Here is a 17645-nt window from a genome sequence, read left to right as displayed (position 1 = left end):
ATATTTCTGTTTCTACTGTATTTTTGATTAAATAAATCAAGTCCTGGTAAGCATAAGAGGCTTTTTTTTTACTTTCTTACTTTTTTACTTTTACTCACCTTTTTTTACTTTACAGCTTACTTAACTTTTAAATTGTTTGTTTATTCTTACTAGTGTTTAAAATGTACACAATGGTCACTGTGGTTTAAGACAATCTTTTATCTGCAAAACCCCTCTAAAACCAACCCAAATCAGTCTAACTGTAACATCTATTATGTAACATAATTAAAAAATAATAAAGTAAATAAATTAATTAATAAAGTTAAATTAATTTTTTTAAGTTTCAAGTTTAATAACTTTGGTTGTTGTTGTTATTATTTTAAGTTTAAAGCAGGGTGAAATGTTTTACAGACCTGTTAGATTATTTGTTTACATTTCTGTGCAATCTGGTCTGTACCCTAAAAGTGATCAGTTTTTTTTATTATTATTATTATTATCTTTTAATTTTCAGGGACAGGAGAAGAGTTTGGGAAACTTGTTAGGAAACAGTCAGTATTTAATATGGCGCCACTAGTGTTGATGTATTTACTGCTTCTCTGAGCTGCTCCTATAGTTCCGAGTTCTCAGGGTTCAGCTCACTGTTATGACATCATAATGGAGATTCCATTCTGGCAGCTCTAAACTGCTGTTCTGAATAATTGTCTTCTGTTGGTGTGTTAGGAGTGAAAAGATCGAGAGCTACTTTCGTGACTTTCTGCAGATATTGACGACAAATACTGAATTCACTTGCAGCATTCAGTGTCCACAATGGCACTGTTCAGGAGTGTATTTAGACAACTTTTTGAGCGTATTGCTCACTTCTTGCACAGAAGGGAGACACCTTTGAGGGCACAGCAGTGTGCAGCGCAAGAACAGGCAGCACTAGAGGAACTTCCAGAGGCATCGTTGATGAAGGCAGGTGAGAGTGAGGCCTTCAACTTCACTGCCAAAAACAGGAAGTGCAGGAGGAGACGCCGCCAGGTAACTTAGCTGAGAAGTACCAGCTTGCACTGGGAAAAAAATGGTTTAGAATCATAGAATCAATTTTCACTCAGTAATATATGCTAGTAAATTTCACAATTAATTACAAAGAAACATCAACACATTAAATTAATTGTGAAATTTTGAATATAGAAAGACTGAAATAGTATTGTCTTGTATAATTTACTACAATAATCTTCATTTCCGAACTTGAAACATTGGTTTTTACAGTATGGAGAGAAAGAGAAGAAAAGACAGATGAAGAAAGAGAGAGAGATGAATGGGGGAGGAAGTCATAAAGACAAGCCAGAAAAAGAAAGAGAGACAATTAGCCTTGAAAAGATAAAGGATAAAGGACATGTGCCGCAGAAAAAAAGAGAGTCTGCCAAATTCAGAGAGATGCAGAGTCTAGAAAATTTGATGGAGGGAGGAAGTGAGCATAGACAGGCTGGAGAAGGGAAAAAGAAGAAGAGAAAACGGAAGGAACCAAAGACCACTGAGCCTACTCCACTTCTTGTGGAGGTCAAACCTCAGCAAACTCTAGTCAGTCCTCCAGTGAGATCTTCTTCCTTCTTGAAGCCAATAGAAGGAGAACTTCCAATGCTTCCAAATGTCTCAGAAGACCTTCCTCTACCAGCTGCTCGCTTCAAGCCCCTGCCACCAGTGACCAGACTGCCCATGCATCCTCAGAAGCAAGCTCCTGCACCAGAGGAAGTGTCTCTGCCATGTTCTCCTCTTCAAGTGGATCCTCCCAAACTGTTGGCAGTTCCTCCACATCCCACTCCAGGACCAGATGAACTGTTTTCCCTCCGACGCTCTCAAGTGTGTCCTCCTAAACAACTGGTGGTTCCTCCGAGCCCCACTCCTGAATCTGATGAAGTTGTTGATCTGCAACGTTCTTCAACTCAAGTGTGTCCTCCCAGCCTGATGAAACCTCAGCCGTCCACTTCATCCCTGTTTGAGCCGCCTCCACAACTCATGCTCATCGACATAGAGGATGAGGAGACGGAGTATGTGGAGTACACAGGGAAGACCATTCGGGCCTGTGACTTACCCAAGTCTAAACGCCCCCGACCGCTGGAGGCTGAAATGAAACCGAGACAGATGGTTGCTTGGTTGAAGAGTGACAGCGAGGTGCTGGAAAAAGTGTGGGCAAGTGAAGTGGTGGAGGTCCAGGGATTTGAGAAAGTGAAAGATAACCCTAATGAAATGGGAGACTCCAAGGCCATAGAAGGGCCTTTGGATGACGCCTCTCAGAAAAAGAAGGAGTTGGATGAACACATGATGAAGCTGTTCGGTGTAACCTCTCCTGAAGGTCCCAAAAATAAGACCCAGCACAATGTGAATGTCCAGCAAGAGCTAAAGAGCAAAAGAAAAGTGCCACTTTTTCTGTTCACCTGGGCAGAAGAGAAGGCCAAGAAAAAGGAGGAGAAGAAAATACGGAAGGAGAAGGAGCGAAGAGAAAAGGAGTTGCTGCTTGAACGCTACAGGAACGATCCAAAACTGAAGCACTTGTTGATCAACAAGCACAACTGCAGCTACTGCTCCTCTAAATGAAGATCATTGTCCCTTTCCCAAAACATCCTCTTCACCTTTAACCTACTGCACAATTCTGTGTACAAATAAAAAACTGTGCAAACTAAAAGTTGAAAGATTCATGCAAGTTTCCTGAATATTAACACATAAAACGTTTAAAGTTCAAATGTTTAATATGGATACGATTCAACGATTTTGAATGACCATTTTTAACTGAGAACAGCCACAGGAAGTGAATGATTCATCTCAGATCACAACATTAAAATTACACTTGATTTGAGTTAAAGGTACATTTCATAGGCAAGTTACAATTAGGTTTATCATATTGTGTATGATTTGAAATCCAATACGAAACCTGCCACTCTGTCTTTTTTTGTTTCTTCCACTAGAGGCCCCCTTTGTGGATTTTTGGAGCATTTCCTCCCCAAGAATAGATAGCATATGCTATTGCTGTTTTTGACCAAAATTGCAGGTGTTTATTTATTTATAATAACTCTTTCAGAGGCAAAGACTCTGTTTACAGTCATATAATACAATATATGAAAGTAAACAACTTAAAACTGAACTGAGAAAAACAGTTGTAATGTTACTCTTCTTTCATGACTCTTTATTTCTTATCTTATTACATTAGGTCATGACTGAACAACAAATACTAATAAATCACAAATACTAGAGTCAGCTTTCATATTTTTCCATACACAACACACAACACAACACAACACAAAACAAGGTACAAAAGCTTTTACTGGGGCAGTACCTCTTCAAAAGATACACATTTGTAATTAAAGAATCCATAAGTATTAGTACCCAAAAGGTTTTGTGTAGCTTTTGAACCTTTTTCTAAAAGAGTGAAGACTAATTTTATTAATGTATTAATAGACATGGAATGAAACAAGCAGCTGTCTTTGAGTGATTTACTCAAACGATCAAATAACGATTCATTTAAAATTGGTCTCATAACCATTTTCAACAATTCATGTCATGATACATTTCATGTATGATTTGCAATCTACTCCAGTCACTAAAAGTACAAAAAAAATGACCATTTCAAGCTGTGTTTTCCTCTAATTTTATTTTTGTAATGAAAAGCAAACAGGCTGCAGAGGAACTTCATTTTAATGCAAATGTACAGTGCAAAGAGATCTACCAAGCCCAAACACACTCTACACACCTCAATCCACTATAGCTTTACTAATACAGAAGTTAGTAATAAAGACAAACATTTTATTAAAATAAACATAAGAAGGTTTATGCCACCCAAGTCAATATTTTCTTAACCCATGACTTTCACAGCTAGTTCAGTGTTCAATAGCTCCACATGCAAGGTAGGAGATTTCAGCTGGGTACATGACATTTCAGTGAATGTTACAAGTTAACCATTTAGCTGTGAAACCGTTATACATTCACATCTGAAACCATCTGGAGTGAATATTCTTTAGTATACAATTGCAATTAACAGAAATCTGTCTTTATATACTGCAACTAATATGCTTAAATAAATGCTTGCCAATGTTCAGTGTTTTTACATTTCTAGGACAATTTAAAAAGAACCATATTACCATGTTCATGACAATTTGTCCATCACCCAGCAGACTTCCTCTGGCATTTTAATAAATAACTTATAAATAACCACAAAAACACCAAATGCGAGAATTAACCTAGAAATATCCTGTTATTGTCCAGCACATGGAACATTTTCGCAAGGTAACATGCAACTAGCGAAATTTCCAAAAGCATCAAATAATCCAATATTCCATTCACATTTGTTAAAATAAGGGAATGACATCTCTTTCCCTCAATCACACACATATACACAAACAAAACAACAAAATGATCTATTTAATGAGAGAGGAAAAAAAAAAAACGCAAAGTAGTCAGCATGAAAGAGAAAAGAGTCATGTAATGTAGTGTTTGAACCTCAAATACTTACCTTTGGAACGATTTAATAATCAGGACAACCTCACAAGCTCACCTTCCTCTCAAAAATAAAAAAGGAAAAGTTAATATACACGGGGTTTATTGTACTTCTCATAGTTATACTGCAGATAATACAGTCAACTGAACAAACGTTTGTCATCTTGGAGTGTATATATTGGTGGTATTATGTTGCAAAGCAGCAATGTTATAGAAACGCATACATAAGTGAGCAGCACGGCCAGATATTCAGTTATTCATGCCTAGAACTAGAGGGGTTTGAGCTTTATTTAATTATTTACAGCTACTGTTTATGTGTGGAAATGTTTGGAGAAGTATCTACGTCTGTCTGACATTCTTCGCTGAGTTAGACTATCATGCAGAGACTTTATATTTACTAGTGGAGCACATTAGCATCAGTAATGTTCACTACTCTGACAAACAAATCTCCGCTCATTGATATCTGCTCTTTCTTTCTCCCTCCATCTCAATCAAGCAGAGAGCAAAGATGCAAAGGTTAGTCGAGTGAAATTTCTGCCATGCCGTTTGGATGCAACTGTTGAGTCATATCATGTTATACATCTCCAGAACCACAAAAGTGGTTTTAACAATAAGGACAGAGCGAGCTATGTAGAGGAACTACATTCAAACGGGTTCTTAAATAATTTTCTGGTTTGTCCAGAAAAGGACAAAGAGCTTATGGCCAGATCAGCCTGTACATGTTGACATACAGGGATTGTGAAAGACAAATCAATTAAGAATATGAGGAAAGGTGAAGAAATGTGAGGTGGTACATCGTTCTGTGTAATGTGGTCTGCACTTTCCTCTTCTTACAGGAAGGGGGCGCACTCAGTCCCTGGTGCGACCCACGATGGCCAGGATGTATAGGAAGATGTTGATGATGTCGGTGTAGAGGTTAAGAGCTGCATAGACATACTCCTCTGGGCTAATGGCCAACTTCTTGTTGCCCAGAAGAAGCTGGGTGTCCACAGCCAGGAACTGTAAAGAACAAACAAGCACTTAGTGTTGCATTCATGTTGTGCTTGGGGAAATCAAGCAAGCTGAACTGTTACTACGATTTTAAAGATGTGTGCTATTATATACAATTATTTACCTTATGGGTTATTAAAAAAAAAATCTCATAGACTTACATTGAAGGAGTGATTCAAATAATATTAAGGAACTAGAATATCATAAAGACTTGGCGAGGGGCTCTCTTAACACTTTAAGCTCGTAAGCAATCACCTAGCACAATGCCCTGGGCTTAGCAGCACCGCTGATGTTTTATTCAGAAACTACAAAATCATGTTTTCTCAAATCATCAGCAAATACTACATGAAGTTCACTGGGTTTGCATCCTGCTTTACTGCAATAGTTACACTATTCTGTTTAAAAGTTTGCAGTCAGCAATTCAGTTTTGCCATCACAGCAATAATTAACTTTTTTTTTTTTAAATGAAATAGAAAAAGGTTATTTTAAATTACAATAATATTTCACAATATTACTGTCCTTACTGTATTTATTTTAATCAAATTTGATTTAATCAAATAAATACAGTCTTGGTGACTGTAAGACATTTCTTTCAAAAACATAAAAAAAAAAAAAAAAAAAACTTATTAACCCAAATTTTGAATGGTACTGCACATCATAATTTCCTGAAACATTTATCCAAGAACTCTACAGTAATGTCCTGATGTTCCAGCAATTTCAGCTCCAAATGCTTAATCTCACTGCTCCAAAAGACATATGATTTATACAGCCAGTCAGACTGGAAAATTGGAGATTTCGAAAGGGCCCAAATTTGGTGACCCAGTTTAAGACAGATGGTAAAAGGTTTTACATGTACCTCACAACAAAGACATAACAATTCTTACACTGTTTTGACAAAGGACGATGACTTTAATAGCAAACAATCAAACTATAATAGCAAAGTGCAGGTTTCCACCAAAGCAGCATGCTATTAAACCCTAAGAATCTTATTTATCTATTTTTAATTTTTCTTAATCTAATGGTTATTTAATCTTAAAGTGCAAAAGCAAAGCACCACTCCAGCCATTAGTCCAGACTGCTGTTTTATTATCTAGTTGAAAACAGCAGTGTAGTTTAATGCAGTGTGGAAGTCACAATACAATGTCTTTTCTAAAGTCTAAGAAGTGTTTTGTTTCTAAAGTGAGTAAAGCTGAAATATCTGAAGTAAACTAAATCTAACCAGAGAGAGAAGCTCAGATGTTCAACTTAACATTTCTTTTCAATAAATTGACAGCTAGAATGCCAAAGGTTTTAAAGGTTATCATTGAAGAACAAAAGGTCTGACAAATGTAACATTCTTAGTAAAAAACAAAATTTTTTAAAAGGATATTAAGGTATTGATGGTGGTACTTACACAAGTGAACAGCAGTGCCCCGAGCGAGGCGTAGACGATGTGGAGAATTTTGTTTTGGATGAAGATGCAGAGGAAAGAGGCCAGGAGTAGGACAATCAGACAGACAAAAAGAACACCCCAGCAGGAAGTGAAGTCATATTTGCTCTATTTTTGAAAAAGAGAAGGATAATGACAATCAGTGGTGGTTACCGCATACAAAGGATGCATGGAAGACACTCGATAAAACCTCCTAGTTCAAACATTCTGAAAAAAATTCTGAAATGGTTGAATGGGAAGGTCCACAACCGTGAACTACACTATGAAATCTTGACTTGCTGTCATTATGAACATGAGATGTTGTTTGGTAACAAAGTGTGAATACAATACAATACAATACAATACAATACAATAAAAGGAAGAAAAACTGTGAGACTGCTACAGTGAGCAAACAAACCTGCAGTGAGAAAATCACAACTGTGAAGCAGACCACCGCAGTGATGCCCACTGCCATGATAACTGCATCTGTATCATAGTAGCTGGCGACCATTCCAACCATATACGACAGACTCAGGGTCAGGATGGACTGAGAAAGAAGAAAAACAGTTAACTATACACTAAAACATTTAACATATTGCAAACCATTAATTTTTCCAGTTTGCAAATCATATTAAATCACATAAAAACCTTATTGCATATGTTTGTTGCACAGTGTAGAATAAAAACACGTGTAAATATAAGCAGTTGTACCAGTGCCACCAGGTTCCATGGGTGTTTGCGGCGAAACTCTCCACAGCAGCTGAGAACGATCAGTGAAACAAAGAAGACAGCGTAGGACACATAGTATGTCCACTGATTTCTCCGTACAAATACTTTGACGTCAGTTGCAAAGGTGAAAACGGCAACAAAAGAGAAGGTGACCAACAGCTGCACGGTCAAGACCATAAACACCTGAGAAGAGAGTAAAGAAACAGTGTTTTTCTTTGACACACTGTACTGCTACATAAACTTTTACACACACACACACACACACACATATTTGATAAGACCATTTGTAGTAACTGTGTTTAATAAACGTGTCATTTGTCTGTGTGTATACTGTACACTCCACATAAATGTATGTTAAACACCTTAACATCTTACATAAGACTTCTAGAACAATGTCCTTTGAACAGATGAGACCAGAGTGGAGATGTTTGGCCATAATGCACAGCAACACATTTGATGAAAACCTAACAAGCATATCAGCACAAACACCTCATACCAAAAATCACATATGCTGGTGGACGGCTGAGGATTTTGGCCTTGTTTTGTAGCCACAGGACCTGGACACCTCACAGTCATTGAGCTGACCATGAACTCCTCTGTATACCAAAGTATTCTAGAGTCAAAATCTAAAGCTTGGCCTAGATTGGGTGATGCAACAGGACAATGATCCCAAACACAAGAACGGCTGAAAAGAAAAGAACCAAGGTTCTGCTATAGCCCAGTCAAAGTCCAGACCTCATCCTGACTGAAATCATATGGTGAGATCTGTGTATTAACAAATACCCACAAACATTAATAAACTGGAGCAATGTTGTAAAGAAGAGTGGGCCAAAATGCTTCCAGAATGATGTGAGAGACTGATAAAGTCAAAATGATTACTTCAAGTTATTACCGCAAAAAGTGGATCTACAGGCAACTCAATCAAACTTTGTCACACATGGCTTTTTCATCTTGGATTTTTTTTTGTTAAATGAATAAATGACACAGTGTGCTATGTCATGTGATATTGTTCATCTGAGGCTTTATTTCCACATTTTAAGACTTTCCAAGGACCAGATAATTTTTTATTATCTCCTGATACAGAGAACCGTGGAATTCAATAGGGTGTCCTATCTTTTTCACATAACTGTATATATTTATCTATTATTTGCTGAGCTCTCTCATTCAACACTATAAAAGTTTACCCAAGTAACCCAACTATGACAATTTCCGCTTCTGAGAAATGTAACAAGGAAATGTGAAAAGGTTCCATTCTTGCTTATTTTACCTGGAACACTGGACTCTTTCTACAAATTTATTTCTAATCAAATAAAAATAAATAAATAAATACCTGAATCTGTTTCCCTCACTGATTACCTTTCTAATGAAGGCCTGTCGGATACTTTTATCTTCCCAGCCAGAGTTCGCAAACTCATCATTGCCATAGTAAGAAGGGGGTCCATCTCCACCGTGGTATCCAGGGCTGTCCATAGAAGCTGTCAAAAACATGAAATGATGGGTGAAATAATGTTAAAGTATGTTAAAGCCATCATCTAATGTATTTAAATCAATCTAGTATGCTCATTCAATAAAATGTCGACAGAAATGGAAAACTGAAGTACGGAAAAGATTTCAACAGTTTTATAGGTTTGGAAAGGAAAGCAGGTTTTATAGCATCTACACCAACAGCACTAGCAAATACCTAATAATAATACAGCTGAAAAGACATCCTAATTGTTACAGCAGAGGGACTAGGGATGAGGTAAGAATGGAACAAATTATTAATTTTCAACCCTCACAGAGCTAGTAACCTTTGGTTGAATCGGCTCACGCAAAGCACTTCAACTTAAATAACCCTCAGGAGGACAGAGCACACACAGACTAAACAAGCTTATTCAACCTGATAACACCTGAACTCAGCCGGGACACTACTGACTAAACTAAACTGTGAACAACATTTTATAGCAAAATCCGAAGTATAAATAGTGAGTCCTGACATAAACATTGAGTTGTTCTTTTCTGGAAATGGTTTACCATTAGGATCTACACCAAATGCAGGCTGGCCAGGCCCCTGCTGGTATGGACTCTGAGGGTATGGCCCCTGTACGCAGGGCCCCTGTGGGTACGGCATCTGTGGATATGGCATCTGTGGGTACGGAGCAGGGCCAAACCCTGGTGCTGGAGGTTGGCCGTAACCGGGCTGGCCGTAGGGTCCTGATGCTGCATACGGAGGAGCTCCTGGACCCTGGCTATAGTTTGGCGGAGGCATTCCAAACGCATCGGTTTTGGGTGGCCCATAGATGTTGTTGTGAAGAGGATTGTTCTCCCCGATTATAGGGTAGGCTGGCTTGTCCTGGGACATGTCTCCTTCCCTCACTGGAATCCTGATATTGACAGAAAAACAGAACGGTTAAAATATACAGAAAAAGAAAGATATAGTAAAGTAAATAATTACATCAGTGCAGTTTAACAAATTAACTAAAGCAGCATCCTACACATTATGGAAAGTAACCAATTTGGAACGCAGTAATGCAGTAGTATTAAAATAGTTTATATGATGTTAGCATGTTGCTAAGCTAACAGCCTGATACTCTAATAAGCATATAAGGACACAAATTACACAAATAGTAGATACAATTATATATTCAATTTATCTGATTTTAAATGAATTAGATTTGATGTAAAATAATATCATAGCTCTAATAAAAAAAGTTTTTTAATAATATTATAATGTATAATTGACTAGTTTAAATATGCAGTGCAAGTGTTTTTGTAAAGTAAAGTGAAGCTACATTAAAATCATGATGAAATGGAGGTATCAAACTTTTTTTCCAATACTGTAATGTACAGATTCATAAATAAGTGGTTTTATGCTGACTAAACGATTAGAGAAGTCCACCATGCCCAACCAGAGAGAAGCTTGTTGACTCAACTTTGATTAAAAATTTAAGTAAAAAAAAAAACAATTGTATTGAAGAATCATTCATAATAAGATCAATGCATTTAAAAATGTTATAGGGTGAATTTTCATTTCTTGCCAACATTCAAATTTAAATACTTTATATTTTAAAGTAATTTGTGTAGGAGTTACACATCCTAAAACTAAAAATGGACAAACCAACAATGATCTGATCAAAACAACTCTAACTGGACCAACCACAAGTGAACAATCCAGCTCTGTTTACTGAAAGATTCAGTTCAGTCCACTGAATAATGCCGCATTTTAACACAAAAGGGGCCGCCAGAAGGCAAAAGGGGCACAATTCAGTGGGAATTACGACTGAATACGGAAAACAAACAACACCTTCAAGAACCTACACCAAACCATACATTATCCAAATATTTATCCAACGGCAGAGGACATATGATTACAGGTTCTCAAACAGCTTCTCGGTTGTGCAACTGAAAGAGAGCAACTGCTATGGACACTGATCTGAATGCATGAGTTGGTGGGGAAAGCCATTCATTTAAATGTGTGAAAGTGAGACTATAAAAAGAAGCTAAGATTAAGTCTGTGAATGACACAATGTGTTTTTGTTTATAAAAAGCTAGATGGAGCATAATGTAATGGAACAAAAAGTTTGGATCTCAAAACTAGATATCACAGCACTCATGACTGAGAAGCTGGAAAAAAACTGCAACACAATTTAGAAAGGTTAAAGATGTCAATATAGTATGTTTACCACTGATCTATACAGATCAGTGATGTTTACATACAAAAAAAAATTATTAGAGAATTTTATCATGTAAAATAAAACACTAAATAATAAAAGCAATCATTTGAAATGCTACAAATGAAGTTAGGCACCTAAACATTATAATATATATATGAAAAATATTCATTTTTGGATAAATAAAAAGATTACACTTAGCAGTGTTTTTAAATTGTAAGGTTTTTTAAAGTGGGTGTTAAATGACAGAAAGGTTAATATAAACGCAAAAATAGGAGAAATTAGTATGACCAATTTAACAACAACAACAACTACTACTACAAAAACTACTAACTGCAATCGATTTATACGTTTTAATTAGTAAAACTAAACACTGTATTTTTTATAAATTGCAATCAACTGTAAAAAAAAGGGGAAATAAACCCGAGAAGGCAAGTTAGTCAGCATAACATAATGACCCTCTAACACATATTATAATATTGTAAAATAAATGTCACTATGAATTATCTCTGTCCCCTTTAAGGGACTTCACTGTATAACAGCAGTTATGCAACACTGTCCCACTTACTGTGGATGCCAAATCCCATGTGACTTGATCTCAGCTCAGCGGTCTGCCCAGCGTTACAGACCTGGTTATATTCAGCGCCCTGTTTTCCACTGTCCCCCTTCACAGCAGCAGGAATTAAATTAAGCAATTCCACATCATTTTCCCTGACAAATACAGTGACCAAAGTCTTGATCCTTTTAACATATGCAAGGCGTCCAAAATTATCAATTTTTTAAGCTCTCAAACACCAGCTTTCTGTTTAAACAAGAAATTATAGCTGGTGTTTGTTTTTGTTGTATTTGGAATGTCATTGTCAGCTACTGAAAAACACAAGCTATTATTTTGTGTAATCTGCAAATCACATCAGGGTGCACTATTAAATCTTCGCAGTGCTGAAAGCTCTCCATTCATTAACATCCCTGTCTGTTTATCTCTCAAACTACACAAACCAAATTAAGCAGCTTAATCTGTTGCTAAGAAGAAATCATGGCCTAATGGTTAGAGAGTCGGACTCGTAACCTAAAGGTACCTGCAGGGATTGTAGTTGGGGGGAGTGAATGTACACCTTCAATACCACGACTGATGTGCCCTTGAGCAAGGCACCGAAGCCCCAACTGCTCCCCGGGCGCTGCACCAAAAAATGGCTGCCCACTGCTCCGGGTGTGTGTGTGTTCACGGAGTGTATGTGCACACTGGATGGGATAAATGCAGAGCACTAATTCCGAGTATGGGTCATCATACTTGTCCACATGTCACATCGAACTTTCACTTTCAGACCTGTGCTGCTGGTTGCTATTATAGATCACTGCACTTATCAAGAATCAGTCAAGTTTGAGAGCTGTTTAGACATGTAACCAAATGTCTAAATCAAATCAATGACAAATCAAATGTCAAAATATTTACTCTCAAAGCAAATACATTTAAAATGAAGAATTCAATGTGTGTGGTATAAAATAAAGTCTGATTTAAAGGTAAATTTGTGATTAGTCTTATGGCACATGTTTGTCAGTTGACTACTGATGGTGACACATTTGTAAGCTTTCACTCTTTAAAAACAAAGGTTTCAAAATGAGTTTTTCACAGTGACAGTGAAAACCCCTATGACTTTTGGTTTCCCAAAGAACCTTTCAGTGAACAGTTCTTAAAATAATTATTTTTTTTCTTAGTTTCAAGAATATTTAGGACTTACCTAAACCTTTTGTGGAATGGAAAAGTTTTATGGATGTTCATCAGGTTCTTCTGATCCATTCAGAATCAGAAGACAGCCTCAAATGTGCCAATGCAAACACTAAAATTAAACATGTATCTTCTTGACCATGGTAATATATCTACAAATTAAGGAAATTAGCTAAAAAAATAACAAATTAGCATTTTATTTTATCCCTGCAGAGTCATACTTTGTTTATATTTATAATTATAAATCTTATTTTTAAAGTGAGAGCTGGTGCAGTCATTTTTAACTTGAATGTGCGAGGCTTCCGGTGTCAGTCGCTTCCAGTTATTTTAGCTGTACAAAAACAGTCTGTCATGTTGCCTGATCTTGCAAACTGGTATTTCTTTTAGATTATTTTAATTTATTACCATAATCATAAACACATTGACTTACAGTGCAAATAGTTTTATTGTTTACCTCACTTTGTTATTCTTCTAGTTACAACCTATAGCAGCTAATGAAGCCAAATTCTCAATTCACATCAAAAGAAACTCAGCTTAAAATTAGGCTTGCTGATACTCATACTTTAATCATTAAGGTCATGAACCTGGAACATGGGTGTGTGTTGAAGATGATATAAGGAGAAATATATAAGATTCAAGATTTATTAAAAGATCCAAATTTGAAGAAACCAAACCAACAGATTTTCAAAAAACGGCTAAACTTGTAACAGCAATGGATGTGGATGCCAACACAATTCACAAAAATGTGTAAGAACAATCTGATGTAAAAGAGCAACAGCTAGAGAGGTCTCGGAGGACTGCTGTCCAAACTGGTGATTCAGTTCAGTCTAGGAAGGGTTACAAAAGCAGAAAAATCCTCTTAGGTGACATGTGGTGGATAAATGAAACGTGCACTTCACTTGGCTACTGCTTCAGTGAGGCAAACACCTCACAGTTTGCACAAATCACTAAGCATAAGTGAATAGGGCTACAGACCTAAACCTAAATCTGTTTACATATGTAACTTCTTTCTTCTCACATAAAAACTAGGCTTGTGCTTAGAAGCCACAGCACTCAAAACAACAAACCTGGCTATTTTGAGAAACAATGACAAATGCAGATTAGACAAAAACTAAAATTATTAATCACTAGAATATACGGTAAGTGAAGCTTAAAATTAGTACTAACTGGCTTTTCTTATTTCACAGCCTTCTAATGCATGTGGCTCTTAAAAATACAAAACTCAACATACACTACCTTCAAAGGTTTAGGGGTAGTAAGATTTTTTTTTTAAGAAATAAATGCTATTATTCAGAGCATTAAACTGAGCAAAAGTGACAGTAAATACTTTTACAACATTACAAAGAAATATATTTATAACAAATTAATAAATGCTGTTATTTTGAACTTATGTGACATTAAAGAATCCTGAAAAAAACCGTTTTCACAAAAATATTAAGCAGTACATCTGGTTTCAACATTGGTAATAATAAGAAATGTTTTTGAGACCCAAATCAGCATATTATAATTCAGCTTTGCCATCAGAGGAATGAATAATTTAAAAATATATTCAAAAACAAATATTAAATCGTAACATAATATTAATAGTGCATAATATTACTGTTTATACTGTATCAGGATCAAATAAATGCAGCCTTAAAAAATGTAAGGGAACAGTAGTGTATATTTCATGATTATTTGAAAAATGGGTATGAACAAAGTTTTAAATCATCAGTTAAAAAAATGGTCAATTGTCAAATTCCCTAAAAGCCTCAGTTCCAGAGCAGATGTGTGTCTTGATTATTTCCATGGATATTTAGTCCATTCTGTAATCTATGGACCTTTGTCAAATTCATTCATATTTCTCCAAGGCATTTTCCAAATGTGCATGGAAGATGCAGATTCCAGCTTTAAACCACCATCTCAGCCTTTTATTTCCATGTGGATAAAAACTTGTGAAGGTAAACATCATCCTGCTTTTACACTACACTGAATGGCATAGATTAAATAGCATAGATTAAATAACATTATGCGAAATAAACTGAGGCAGTTCATGGCTGCATAAACAGGAGCTTTATACGTGACTCTGTTTGCATACAGGATGCATTTGCATGCACGCATGAGCATATTATGAAAGCTAACCAATGCACAAGAACCAAGCTAAATCAGATAAGGTTGAAGACTTTGAAGAGTGGCTGAGCAGATATTTGCAATTGTCCATCAACTGAATGACAAACTTCAGAATTTGTTCAACTGAAAAGCACCAAGCACTGTGCCCAACAGAAAACAGCCACCTACTCCTCAACTACAAGACAAAAGGACATATCGCCAACAAAACCTATTGTTTGAAAAACTGTACAAAATTTGCAGAACAACAATGCACAATGTACAATGTCAAGAAACACATAATAATAGTTTAAGCAAGCCTGGGGAAATGAATGTGGGTATTGAGCTGTATAATTTGCTGAGAGAGGTAGAAAGGGATGATGAGTAGGCCTGAATGTTATCCAGGAAAGCGAGTATGTCTGACTTGGCAAATAGTGAGAAGAGAGAACATCAATTTTAGAGAAAATAAAACAAATAAAATATTACAAGGATTTCCTATGATAAAGCTTATTGGGCTTAAGGTTTAATATGCTCCAGTAAGCATAAGCACATGATCAATGTCAATAAATCCAATGTCACGCTGAAAGGAAGAGGCTGTGGTTATCAAGGTCTTACACATCAGACACGTGATGTGGTTTTTCCAGTTTTTTTGATTTGTCTGCATGTTACCTGGATTTATATATGACTGACTGCACCTGTCCTTTTGCTTAGCAAAAAGAAACTATTACAAACTGTGTATGGCAAGCTGTTTAAGCAATTATTCCTTTGCAACAAACAGTCTAGTTAGTATCTATTTTTGTGTTACTAGCACGTAACTTACTAACAATTAATCCAATAGTGACATTTTTCCAAATTTCACTATAATTATTTCAATACTAGCATTTATCCCAATAGTGAATATTATCTACTATTTATTCCAGTTCCTTCTGGTACGTAGACCAGTTTTACTAATAAGGCTATTCAACAACTTTTAACTAGTAGGTACTAGTATTATTACCAATAGCTATTAGAAGCCTATCTATTCCAGCTTCACTAGTATTTATTTACTGGGTACTAGTCTCAGCATCTTTTTCCGTTGTTACTAGTAACATTTTTTACTAAGCATGTACTAGTAGGCCTATCTAAATAATCAGTACTAGTATTTAAAGAATAGGGAAACTGAAACGTGTGTGTCACTAACGTTAACAGTAACATAAAAATTGACACTAGTTAATTAAGAAAAAAAGTAAAAACGGTTTGCCACAAATTATGCGATGACCAATCCTTTCAAACTGAACTACTGACAACAAAGGCTTCGTGTCTCCAATTACTTAAGATTTAACACATCAACTCAAGAGGTTTAAAGAAACCGTTTTAATGAGCCATAGGGGACACTGTAAATTGCATTTTGAAATACCATACTTTCCTCCTTTCAGCAACAAATTTATTACAGGTAAACCATTCAAAAGCCTAAAATTAAATCTACACACAAGTAAGCTGTTTTATTAGCTCGATCAAAACTAGAGTAGGTTAACCTAACGATAAAGCTCTTAATCTGTCGCTGTTATAACGGGGTGGCCCGATGCGCACGTCGCTTGTATATGAACCAACCAGCCACATTTACTGTAACATATAATGTCAATCGTAGCCGTTTACATCACAGAAATGCGCGTTGACAGATCTGGCTTTAAACATTTATTCGCGTGAAAACATGAATCGTAATCTGGCGCCCCAAACAACACCATGACAACACGAGCGCCATGTCCATCCACCTGCGGTATTCAACAATATTTGTTAGAAATTAGAAGAACCGGAAAATGTAAACAGACTTACCCTTCAGTTTAGGAGACGCGCAGCAAAATGCAACTTATGTTTATTAAATAACAGCAGAAATAGAGTCCGTGTTTGTTGGTTGGTCTGTGTTGACGTTGGCTGCAGTAATGCTCGTCTGATCTGAATCCGTTAGCCACGCCCACCGCGACTCTCACGCAGCCTGACCGCGTGACGTTCACGAGAAGTCACATGACCCTAGACCTTTTATACAGTCTATGCTCTAGAATAGAGAAACATCTTCGCACTGTACAGATGGGACGCAAATGCTGGTGGTGGAAATTTTGATTCTTTCAAGAGATTCGTTCATTTTCAGTTCGTTCACCAAAATGATTCGTTCAGTGACCATTACACAAATACGCCAGCAGGTGGCGAAAAAGAGTCTCTTATGTGTTATGTCTTAAGTCAACGAACGTATTCACTTGTTACAAAAACTGATTTGGCTTTATTAAAATGTGTGCATAATCGCATTAAATAGTCTAAATAAATTGTTCAGATGAACAAAGCACGAGGTTTTCTTGCATAATTAACATTTTAATTGTTTGGTCAGACAATTCATATATAATATATTCACATTAATAAATCGGGGATTAAATATGAAAACAAGCGTATGTGCACAGTACCTATAACTGCGCTTTGTATCTGCTGATTGCTGATCGAGATTGACATGCTTAATGGCCGACTGACCCGGTTTACTCTCATTTAACTCGTTCACGAACGACATGTACCAGTTCAGTCATTTCGTTCACGAACGAGATCTCTCGATCTCGTTCAGATTCAAACGAAACTCGTTCAGTGAAGG

The 17645-nt window shown here is 36.4% G+C and overlaps 2 protein-coding genes across 2 annotated transcripts; one reads left to right on the top strand and one right to left on the bottom strand.

Moving 5' to 3' along the window:
- Window positions 1-590: 590 nt before the first annotated feature.
- LOC109094688 (mediator of RNA polymerase II transcription subunit 15-like) lies at window positions 591-2678 on the top strand. The gene is made up of 2 exons (XM_042745420.1): window positions 591-999; window positions 1231-2678. Exons 1-2 carry the CDS (start codon window positions 787-789, stop codon window positions 2554-2556), a joined length of 1539 nt encoding a protein of 512 aa, XP_042601354.1. The 5' UTR covers window positions 591-786; the 3' UTR covers window positions 2557-2678.
- Window positions 2679-3588: 910 nt separating this feature from the next.
- LOC109094689 (protein lifeguard 1-like) lies at window positions 3589-17010 on the bottom strand. Its single transcript, XM_042745424.1, has 7 exons — window positions 16847-17010; window positions 9590-9939; window positions 8933-9051; window positions 7559-7759; window positions 7266-7394; window positions 6833-6976; window positions 3589-5448 (listed from the first exon to the last, which is right to left on the bottom strand). Exons 2-7 carry the CDS (start codon window positions 9915-9917, stop codon window positions 5299-5301), a joined length of 1071 nt encoding a protein of 356 aa, XP_042601358.1. The 5' UTR covers window positions 9918-9939; window positions 16847-17010; the 3' UTR covers window positions 3589-5298.
- Window positions 17011-17645: the final 635 nt, after the last annotated feature.

The sequence above is a fragment of the Cyprinus carpio genome, chromosome B19, assembly GCF_018340385.1.
Source record: "Cyprinus carpio isolate SPL01 chromosome B19, ASM1834038v1, whole genome shotgun sequence".
Taxonomy (NCBI): Eukaryota; Metazoa; Chordata; class Actinopteri; order Cypriniformes; family Cyprinidae; genus Cyprinus; species Cyprinus carpio.
The sequence above is the reverse complement of the archived record's forward strand: the minus strand, read 5'-3'. Positions and strand labels throughout refer to the sequence as shown.

Excerpts from the sequence above, each read along its gene's own strand:
- LOC109094689 (XM_042745424.1), bottom strand. The coding sequence starts at position 9,917 with ATGTCCCAGGACAAGCCAGCCTACCCTATAATCGGGGAGAACAATCCT. Across the intron at positions 9,052-9,589 it reads ATTTGGTGTAGATCCTAATG|CTTCTATGGACAGCCCTGGA; the intron begins GTAAACCATTTC and ends TGTTTTTGACAG. Across the intron at positions 7,760-8,932 it reads GACAGGCCTTCATTAGAAAG|GTGTTTATGGTCTTGACCGT; the intron begins GTAATCAGTGAG and ends CTCTCTTCTCAG.
- LOC109094688 (XM_042745420.1), top strand. The coding sequence starts at position 787 with ATGGCACTGTTCAGGAGTGTATTTAGACAACTTTTTGAGCGTATTGCT. Across the intron at positions 1,000-1,230 it reads GCAGGAGGAGACGCCGCCAG|TATGGAGAGAAAGAGAAGAA; the intron begins GTAACTTAGCTG and ends TGGTTTTTACAG.